The 12,132-nt window shown below is 32.6% G+C and overlaps 1 protein-coding gene across 1 annotated transcript; it reads left to right on the plus strand.

Annotated features, from left to right (window-relative positions):
- Positions 1-11,282: 11,282 nt before the first annotated feature.
- LOC131876706 (dirigent protein 11-like) lies at positions 11,283-11,705 on the plus strand. Its single transcript, XM_059222168.1, has one exon. The coding sequence runs from the start codon at positions 11,283-11,285 to the stop codon at positions 11,703-11,705; it is 423 nt and encodes a 140-aa protein (XP_059078151.1).
- The last annotated feature ends 427 nt before the right edge of the window (positions 11,706-12,132 follow it).

Consider the following 12,132-nt stretch of genomic DNA (forward strand, 5'->3'; position numbering starts at 1 on the left):
ATGTGAATTACATTTGAGGGGCCTGCACTTGCAGGAAGGACAACAAACTAGAACACACTATTCATCACAAAAAGGAGTCTTTGTGACTACATAGAAATCTAGACTACAATCCAGAAGAATGAATGAACTGCAAAGATATTATCTCCTATGCCTGAGTACAGTTCTGGTTAAGCTTACTACCAGAGGACTAAATCCTCTCACATAAACCCAACTAGATCACTAATGATTGATGAAATCTTCTTCCTAAATGATTATTACATTATTCGTACATTACATATCCATATCTCTTCCTATATCCTCACATATGATCTACAATGAGATCTTACATCATATATATACAAACCCTCGACCATAAACAATAAGGTTGACCACCAGATAATAAAACAATTACATAATTAAAAAATATGTTGGCCCGAGACCAAACACATAATATCCAACCCATAAGACATCTCAGAAACACATCGAGAAGTCCAATCCACATGTTACATCAAGTTGGTCCATAACCTAGATAATATCAGGATCCAATATAGGTCCATACATGCCAAAGCAATAATTCCAATCAACTAAGTCTCAAACACAATCACCATTAGCATCCTGAATCTTCACTAAAAGCTGCACCAACACCACTTATGCATAACATCGAATATTTTTAATAAAGCTCTATCGGTGAAACCCTCACTGGAACACCAAACCAAGCTTTCTAGCAAACAGGATAGCATCCGATCACCAAATCCAAAACCAACTATCTGAACATGAATCTGAGTAGCATGAATAAGCCGATTCCAGAACCAAGACATACCAAAGCATACCAGACCATAATGATCCAATCCAACTAGAAACCAAACAACCTATCGGGACTACAAGGATACCGGTAAACAACCAAAACAACTAGTGTTGACATCAATGCCAAAACATCAATGAAAAACATAATCAGTTCCTCCAAATGGCCAACAAAAATAACCAAAGATAATGTTCATACATATAAGAGCATATTTTTAAATAATGACTAAAATTACTGAACCATACAGTTACATTGCTTAACATAAATACTTTCTAAAACTACATTCATTGAAAACCATTAATGGTTGTTTATTATAACATGAAAAATATTAAATCATATGAACATCAACCTATTTAATAGCATAAGGTCAATGTTTCCATTTATTGACATAAAAACCTATCATCTATATCTCATACCACTCACATCAAGATTCTATCTTGAATACATCATAGTTACATCATTATTACATCATAATTACATCATTTATCATGTATGCATGTCCATACATATTTACATATGATAAAAATAAGTAAAATATGACAAAAGCATAAAATATCCATCTGACTCACTAAGATAACCAAATCCAAGAATAGCAATTTGGAACATGAACGAAGCCATTCCACACATAGATAGGCTCAAAATCCCCAATGGAAGAAGGCAACTACCACCCGACCATTGGGAACCCGAAGGTCCACCCCCCATGATAGGAGATAGACATAAGGCCCTTAAACACACAAATAGGGACAAACATAACATGGTCTAAACACACTTCCACCGGGTAAAGACACAATCAAGACATACATAGATAAAAATCCAAACAAGAATACTCCAGAGGCTACAATCATAGAGACAGAACACTAGTGCTCACAAGGGAAGAGTGTCATTGCATATTTTGATATGGGTTATCCTGGCAGGTCTCCATAGGCTCTGACCCCCATCTTGGGTTATCTTAGAAGCCTCTCCCGACCCTTGACCCCCATTCAGGTCTCATGCGGAACCAACATACCTTTCAAGAGGACAAGGTAGTTGACCACACCATTCTAGGCCTTCCCACCACATCTTGAGCCTAAACAAGCACTCAAGTCATGAGCGGGGCACACTTAATCTTGTTTAATGTGTTTAACTACCCAACCCCCTAATACATTAATTAGTTTATCACTTATTAAGCAAAACTTCCAATGGGTTGTCTTGGTAGCCACTTTGGGCCCCAACCCCCACTTGGAAGCCACTCCCCCTTATGACACTAAGCCTACCAAAATTCAAAATCAAGGTAACAAAAAAAACCATCAAATAGCCAATATAATGTGATCCAACCAAGTCTTGAATAACAACGCAACACAACCACATAATCCAACATATACAATAACTTCCATAAAAAAGAACAACATGACTCAATCTCATAAAGAGGGTAATGTTATAATTCCAAGAAACTGATAAGCCACCATAACCATCCATAAGTAAAGCCCACGTAGAAATAAGGGCATCATATTACTGACAATAAAGATATAGCTCAAAGACATATGGGCCAAAACAACATAAAATGCACAAAACCTTGACACCTGTTGCTTTAGGTTTTATAACATTAAAGGTCAAGAGATTGATTTAATTCAACATCAAAACAATTCCAAAGTCAAAAATATTAACACCAAAGCATAAAGTAACTTTTCCCAATTAACTTCTCAAAAAATTCAATACAAAAAACCACCATTACACTAAGCCACATCTATTCCCTTTTCAAGTAAAGCACACAAGAGATAACAAAAATGACTAATACAAGACAACTCCCAATTATAGAACCATTGATGGGAAATGTCGAGTGCAAATATTATAACTATAGCATTTTCATAAAAAAAAATTCTTTATTTTCATTAACACCATAAACTTATTTTAATAAAACATTTGAAAGACAAAAAACATGTACATTCCATTTAAACACATTATTCCAATATAGCCCACAAATAGATAATTTGAGCCAAAATACCCATAACCCAATAATTAGAAATTTTCATCTTATAATTCACAAAATTTGATATATATAGGAAAAAACCAGAACCAAAATATAATATTAAAAACATGAAGACAAGAAAGGAGTTGAGAAAGTTGGCGCAGAAGGCCAAAGCAGGGCGAGAAACCCAACTACCCCATAACCCACTTAGGAAATGACAAAGTAGTGGTTATGAGAGGTGGCACAACAAGCCAAAAGAGGGTGTGTAACTCAACTACCCATGTGAGATGGAGAGTTACACATGTAGCTGAAGTATTTTGCCACGTGTCGTCATATTAACCACTCCTAATAATCTAAGAAATCTTAATAAAATATGTGTAGGAGAAATAAATACCCCCTAACATAAGGAAAATAAAAAACATACACTAACATCCCCCCTTAAGTGTAGCTTAGGTGGGTGAAAAGATGGGTCCCGAAAAATGAGGCCATGTTAGGTACCCATGTACATAGATATCCCCCCCAAAAGAAGAACCCCCCGATAAGAGGAATAGCCCCCCCTAAATAGAGAGAGAAAGAATAAAGGAATAAGATGCCCCTCTCGAAGTAAACACCTATCGATGGTAGATGATTGAATCTGGATGTAGAAGATGGTCCATAATTGTCAAACAATGTTCCTCCCTTTAAGAAGAAACAAAACCAAATGTGTATGCATGATATCTTCCCATTCTTGCAAGGAATATGTAGGAAGAAGATGCAAAACATATGATGTCTTTGGAATTTTCTTAGTGGTCTCCATGTTGATGCCAAAAGCTGTCATGATCAAACCAGGTGTTCTAGGTGACACTGCTGAGAATGATAATCCAAAATCTTCTAGAGACTGATGTAGAACATAATCCAAAGACAAATATACCTCCTCTAAAGGTAAAAATGTTTCCTCCAAATGTTGTACAAAAGTATCCACACTAAGTTCAAACTACGATGAATGATGATGTGGAGAGTGAACAAGAGGATCCAAAGGTTCCTCCACAAAAACTAAAGAAGAATCTTCCTCATCAAAGAGAAGATGGATGCCATCAATATTATTTCTCAGATCTATAAAGAATCACTAGGAGATTTTGAAGAAGCAACACTCAACTCTGAAGAAGAAACAAGTGTAGATGGGTTATCGACAAACTGATCATCATAGGAGAACACATCCTTACAAGATGGGGAAATTGAAGTCTCAAAATCATCCATAAGAGCATGGTTATCCAAGAAACATCACTTGTAGATGAAGATCCAATGTCTTCATACAATTTTTGGATGATGGTCCAAGCAATGTAAGCGGACTCAGTGTGCTCTATGTGATGTAGAGGATCCTCAGAAATAGTAAGACATATTAGTCCATAGACCATGTCATTATTGTTAAACCAAACATTCTTTTGTTCATAGTCACTTGGCTCAGGAACAAGTCTAAGGAGATAGGGTAGTAGATCCTACTCAAGGCAACGATTCTTTATCCCTTGTTTGTAGGACAAATAGTTCTCTGAAGTTAGCTTGACAACAAAAGGATGTAAATAGTTATCAAGAGACCTGACTAACCCACCCACAAATGGAACTTATCTCAGTTCATGATTACACAAAATACATAAAGAGACACTCGCCCCTTTTCCACTAGTCTCATAAATCACCCCCCCCACCAAATATTACATGGTTTGCACTTTATAATTAGTGTGTTTCAATGCTTTTTATCATATTACAATGCTTTTAAGGGTCCAATGGCCAAAAGTAGAAAATTTTCATACAAATAAATTCGATACAAAATCTAAAAAAAATTATCTTTATAGCTCCTCAACTCATCTCAATACCTTTCCAATGACTATTCATTTTTGAAAAACAGAGTTGTGAGGTGAAAGACATGGCCAGTTCAAGGCAAAAAATGCAGCTAATTCAACCTATAATATCTGATGAAAAAAGGCACAATATTTCAATGAGACCTGTAATAATAGAAAGTTCTTATTTCTATCTTTTCGTCAAGCATTAGTTTGCAAAAATCCGACACCCGAAGCAAAAGTTATGCAACTTTTAAGAAAGGTTGCTAAATTTGCTTGCTAGAAAAACGTCTTAGGCCTTGTTCAAACTCGATTTCTTTAAAAAGTATTAAGTTTCTAGGAACACCATCAGAGACCCATAATTTTTTCGATGGTGGTAAGAAAACCCATAAATTTTTTTTCTTGAAAAATGAATGGAAGTTGGAACACTAAAACTGAAATGAAAACAACTCCAGTTAAAAAATTCACTTTGATTTTACTGTGTCCTCCAAACTCTGATTTTGGTGAAATAAAAGTCATTGTTGACTTTATCAAGTCTTCTGGACACTTTGGAAATACTACATAAGTTTCCAATATTACCAAAATGCCACATTCACCTAGATCTCAAGGAACATACATATATATAATAAACCAGATTAATCTAGAAGTTATTTTCCTTTAAATTGTTCCGATTCTCTAGGTCATGCGAGAATGCAGGAGAAGAGCATACTTGTTTTTTAAGGAAAATATTAGCTATCTAATAGTCTCAAATCTCTTAAATAAATCAAAAAAACAATGAGCTATACTAGACAACATGACTCTGATACCATGTTAGATTCTGTGAGAAGCGAGAACTGAGCCCGGATCTGATGTCAATCGTAGATCACATGCAACTCCAAACAACAAATGATCAAAGATCAAAATAGTCAAATGAAGATAAATCTGATATGAGAGAAAAAATAGAGTCATAAAAGAATGTTGGAGAAGACTCTCATCGAGCAATCACTGTACTTGTGAAGGTGAGAGTATAGTGCTTATTATATAGAAAAATAATAGCTTATACAACCATGAGGTGCATTAACTCCCACCTCCATAAAAAGTGGGAGGTTTTACCTACTACTCCATAAAAGATGGGAGGTTTTTACCTACTTAGTAAATGTAAAAACATGTGGCATAACCTCCTTATATGAAGACAAGACAAGAGTTGACAAAGTTGTCACACAAGGACAAAAGAGGGTGAGAAACCCAACTACCCCATAACCCACTTAGAAAATGACAAAAAAGTGGTAATGAAAGGTGGCACAACATGCCAAAAGAGGGTATGTAACTCAACTACCTGTGTGAGGTAGAGAGTTACACATGTAGGTGAAGTATTTCACCATGTGCCCTCATATTAACCACTCCTAATAACCTAAGCAAGCTTAATAAAATATGTGTAAGAAAAATAAATACCCCCCTAACATAAGGAAAATAAAAAACCTACACTAACACTGTTAGGATTAGGTTTCAATTAGTACAAGGGTTAGGGTTAGTATTATGCTTGAACTTAATGTTTATTTTCTTAGAGTTTATTGTTTCCTTATATTGTAAAAAATTTACGATGTACATTGAAGGATCCTAGGGAACTTATGAGGAGGACCTCAATTATTGTTGTGTGCAGAATATTTTTTTGAGTTAGCTACCTAAAGTAATGATGCATAGGTCTTCTTGAAATACAATATATCATGTCAAGAGTTGATATTTTTAGATTTGGATAATGACTCATATTATTATGGTTGGACAATTAGAGTTGACAAACATAGCTTTCTAGACAACATGTACCTAAAATTGCAATTGGACATATTGGTGTAATGTGAGTATGAAAGACAACATAAAGAAATTAATCAAGGTACTACTTTTTTTTCACACTATTACACAATGATTGCCTTCTATTGTACTCGTACAACAGAATTCTTAGGGACACCAATCACTACCATTATTGATGATCATATTCTTGAATATACAATGCTTCTTTCTTCCAACTTTTGTCTTCCCTCCAATATATTACCTAAAATATATATTACTATCAACATAACCCTTGTATCTTGTTGGAATGCAAGTGCTAGTAAAAAATTTCCCCACAACTATCACACCTCACCCTTAGAATCCTCACTCTATGGGAGAGTCCTAATCCTTGACTTCTCCCTCCTCTATTTATATATAGTTATATTTTAGATCCCATGTATATGAATAGTTGCGGGTCTAGAAAATATTAATACCTAGGGATCGTCACACATCTTAGAAGTTGAAACATTGAAAAGGAAATGCACCTAACAAAGCCACCTATGATCCAAAGATCCAACTGTTAAAAAACTGCCACATTTGGAGTTCGATCCAAGTTCTGATCACTATTAAAAACCTCCAAATTTGGCGGTTTCTCTAAGAGTATTAATCTAACTTGTGTTAGATAGCCTAGCATGCCATCTATCCATGTTTTAGAACAACAAGATTGTCCTCCACCGTATTATGTTTTTAAAATAAATTAGTAAAAATCTTTTGATTGCTATTTCAGAATTTATGATGATTTGATAGAATTAAAATATGAAGAGATAAGTATGTTATTTTATATAAAGAAATTTGAATTTTCTATGCAATATTTTCAATAGGAGTTAATGAAGATAAAGAAAAATGATATTTTTATAGTTATATAAAATATAAAATAAATATGGACTATATAGTTTTTGTTAAAAAAATTAATATTTGTAATGATTGGTTGGATTAATGGAAAAAAAAATCAATGAATGCAATAGGGGAAGAGCACCAATAGATAACATAGTTCCAATGATCGTCACCTTATTGTCATATTGACCCCCCAATAGCAGTCATAATGAAAACACCATTAATAAATTTGTTTTGTACCAATAGCCGATCATTTTTCTAATTAATTGGCCCATTTGTGCACAACTATTGAACATTTTTCCCATTTGTGTACTACTATTGGAACATTTGTGCACCACTATTGGGACATTTGTCAACAAGTACTAGCGATTTTGAGTTGATGGTTACTGGAACATCTTTAGTTAGGTATCAAGTGACACTTTGAAATGTGTACTTTTTGACCTTTGTGCGCATAACTAATTCCACAACGTGCATCATTACTACCCAGAAGCTAGATCAATAACTATAAGCAGTTGAGTCGCATACAAAGACAACTAAAAAAAAATCAAAATCCGATGTACCGCTTAAGATCTGTGGGTGCGCGAAGTTAGCTATGATGACTACTAGTGCTCTTCCCCTAATCTTGCCTTGAAAGAATTAATAAAACCTAATAAATAATCTAAAAATAGATATTACTTATAAATTTAATAAAACCTAATAAATAAAAAATCCAAAAATATATATTGCTTAAAAAATTAAAGTCTCAAAATGAGGCACAACCCATGTAAGAGAATGCTATGCAATGAATATAAATACTTAGTGAATAAGATTTTTTTATTAAATTAAACTATAAAGTTAAAACCACTAAAGAAGGTATAACCCCAAAGAAAAACACTATGGAGGTATAAGATTTGATGGATTTATATTCTAATCTACTTGTGCGTGGATTTGAAAAATATTTCTAAGTGCACTTGAAGATGGAATAAATCAAACAAGTAGATTTAAAAGTCAGTCAATTAACAACATTGTTCCAAGAAAATAGACTTTTTAGATACACTGAAATAAAATATATAAATCATATAAATTATTAAATATTTTAAGAATTAAATTTATTTTTTAATATAAAAAAAATATGGATATAATTTTATAGATTGTCATTGTGTGGATTTATTTAGAATTGACTTTATTGAATATTTTTATATGTATTTTGCAAATGTTTATCAATAATTTCTAGCATATTTATTATGATTTCAAATCTTTCTTTAAACTTAAAAAATAACATCTAAAATAAGTAGAATCTATTTTATTAGTCTTTAGTTTGTCTTGAATATTCTAGTGAAGTGATATATTGTGATCAAAACTCAGTGTGGATTTAAGACTATTCACTCAATCCTACAACTCTGATAGAATTAGAATTTAGTCCTTTAGTGATTGTATGAGTGTAATACACAAAATTCTTTCTCTCAACAACGTCCACCTTGCTATATGAACATAACATTACCAAAACTAGCCAAAGAGAATATACCACCATAGATTTTGAAGCCATTGCAGTTGCTATTAGAAACTTCAATTTCAAACGAAATGACTCTGGACTTTAGACTAGAGAAGGTTTAATGCTAAATTCATCATCCTCACCTGACTAGAGAAGGTTTAATGCTAAATTCGCCATCCTCACCTAACATGAGTTATATTTTAATCAAAGATGGATTTGTCATAAAGAAGGTCAACATCCAACAATAAATAAAACATCTTAGATTAAACATTTAATTGAATTATATTTTAATCACATATGGATAAATAAAGATCTTAGATTCAACTTTGCAGAGAGTGCTATTTATCTCTTTAAAAAAAAGAGGTTTTCTAATTGTCAACGAAGACTATATATGGCCATTTCTTTGTATTTGACTATATCCCTACAATAATAAAGCGACAAATTAGTAGATATAAAGACTAATATAAAAATACTAGATTGTTGGACTTGTCGAGTCTTATTCATATCTACACAACCATATCGACTTTCTTTTTTGTCTTTTACAATCTTTTAGAGATGAAAAAATGTACATATAGTGGCTATTTTATTAGTGCCATGCAAATAAGTAGAAAAGTAGGTGAGGAGGTAAGGAATAAACGAAATAAATTTTGCCTTTTAAAATGAACTTTGATGTATTAATATATATTTTATTTAAAATTTATTAATTATAGATAAGTTAAGATTATTTTTTTTTAAGTTAGAATCAATTTTTTTATCATAGTTAATTTTTGTTAACTATCTAAATATTTATTTAGAACATATATATCATTGGTTATTATTAAACATAGAAAGCTTCGTAGATTGGTTTTTTATAATGAATTCTATGATTACAAGTTTGATTTTTTATCTATTCTACCTTACTTTAATTGAGAGAGGAATTCAAAGAAATTTAGAAGGTAATTATTAAAAATATAAAGGTCTATGTTTCATAATTTTTTTCCTAAAATTAGAACAAAGCTTTGCAACTTATGCTACAATAGTCAATATAAATAATAACAATAAGACACATATATATCTGATAAATTTATACACACATTCAAGATTTAGAACTCAAAAAATAACAACCTCGTGAACTAACACCTCTAATAGTATCAAATTGTTGCATATAATGCAATACTACTAGCTCTAGGACCATGTATAGAGGTTACTAATGTGAAGGATTTACTAAAAATAGAAGATTCATCTTGTATTGATGTTTGATTGATAAGAGTGAATTGAGGCATCCTCTAGCCTCCCTAATTTCGTTTATTTTGTTGAATTTAGTCTTACAATATAAGTTTATTAATTTTTAAAATCCTCGTGGATGCATCTCATTTAATGCTTTAGGTTAGATATGATGTATTGACTCAAAGACTTCTTCAAAGAGGTAGGAAAGAATTTTGCGAGAATTCCTAATGTTGCAACATGTCAACATGCAAATAGTATTATAGAATTGAAAAAGTAATTTGTGTAAATAGCACTAGGTCTCACCCATTTTATCAGTTAAATTAATTCATAACTAAATGAAGGGAATGTGGTATGTACTTAATGAATAGAAAAATCACACATAAATATATCTTAAAAGAGCATGAACTATTTGATTTTCTAATGAGAGATTCATCCAAAATCCTAGAGACTCAAGCATGTTAGTATAACAATTTTCCTCCATACATTGTGACATCATAGTTTTGATACTTATAACTCTACAACAAGTAGTATTATAGAATTAATAATGTAATTTGTGTAAATAGCACTAGGCCTCACCTATTTTATCATTTTAATTTAATTCATGACTTAATAAAGGAAGTGTGGTATGTACTTAATGAATGGAAAAATTGAAGAGAAATATATCATAAAAGAGCATGAACTATTTGATCTTCCAATAATAGATTCATTTAAAATCCCATAAAATATACATCCATGTTACTACAAAAATTATCTTCTATACATCATGACATCACAGTTTTGGTATTTATTATTCTACAACCTACATCATCAAAAAGAAGCTTACGACATCTTTGAAATCATAATCTCATAGTAATAACGCCAAACATTTATGACTAATAATTTTTCAGTCTGAAGATGGGAAGTTTCCCCTCTAAACATCATTATGATGATCAAAAGGAGGTCTAGAGCATACAAGCATTAAGCTACACTTATATAGATAAGCTCTATGACATCTTGAAATCAAAATTTCATAGTAGTAAGGTCAAACATTTATGGCTAATGACTATTCAGTTTAAAGATGGGAAGATTCACCTACAAGCATTGGTGATTGGTAGAAAACTTAATGAAAAAGTTAATAAGGATTGTGACCTCACAATCTTTGACCACTTCTCCCAAGGCATATCCTTTCATGTTCCTTACAGGAATTGATTTTAAAATGGGTTTTCATGCTAATTATAGATAACGAGTTCAGCCCACTTATTTCCATCATACTCTTCTCTTATTACTTTCCTTTTGCTATCCCTAGCCACTCTTAGTTTTTACACCATCCCCGCCATTGAAATTCCCTCATCGCCGTCTGTAAGGGCTCTGAAATCATCACTTATCGTATTACTGTTAACCCTTACACCCATCTTCCTTATGATATCAGGAGCCTCATGTAAGGAAAAGAATATGGTGTTTTACGTGCAGGAAATAGTGAGTGGACCAAATGCTACGATACTTTCATCTGCAGGAGTGAATGGATCGTCTTCCAATCCTCGATCATTTGGAACAGTTTTTGTGATTGACGACGTCATAACCCAAGGACCTCACCCTAATTCCAAGTTTTTGGGAAGATTTCAAGGACTGGAAGCCAATTCAGATCTAAGTGGAAAGAATTTTCTTCTGGCTGTCTCTCTTATATTTGAGAATGGCAGCATCCTTGAGATCCAGGGGACAATAAGAACTCAGGTGGCAAAGAGGGAGCTGTCTGTTGTTGGAGGAACTGGGCAATTCAGATATGCTCGTGGATTTGTTATTGTTGAAATTGTAGCAAACGATGGAGTGAATTTCACATTTAAGAATAATGTAATGATTTGGACACCATCTGATTGATATTGACTGGCCAAACAGTTTAAATCACACACATTAAGCTTACATTTTTAGCTTTAAAAGTGTTTAAACATTCAAAATTGATTGACATTCTCTAGACTTAATAAATTGCTTAGTGTGTAGAGTTTAAGACTGGTTCTGATTGGGATGGTGGATCGCCCTGCTTGTTCCCATGAATTTCAGATATATCATCATTGTTTTCCTTTCTATGTTTTCTTTCATCTCTCACTTCTTGTGAGATTCTTATCTGTCATTTTAATGACTGTTTTGTAAAAGGGTTCAGGATCTTTTGTCTTATATTTTCAAAACATTATAAAAAATTCTGATTAAGTAAATGGGGATAGTTGAGCATGTATCAATTGCTGTGAGGGTTGTTGATACTTTTTTATCCAATAATAGTAGAAATAAAAACAAGTGTATGAAACATAAA

This window comes from Cryptomeria japonica, chromosome 6, assembly GCF_030272615.1.
Source record: "Cryptomeria japonica chromosome 6, Sugi_1.0, whole genome shotgun sequence".
Classification (NCBI taxonomy): Eukaryota; Viridiplantae; Streptophyta; class Pinopsida; order Cupressales; family Cupressaceae; genus Cryptomeria; species Cryptomeria japonica.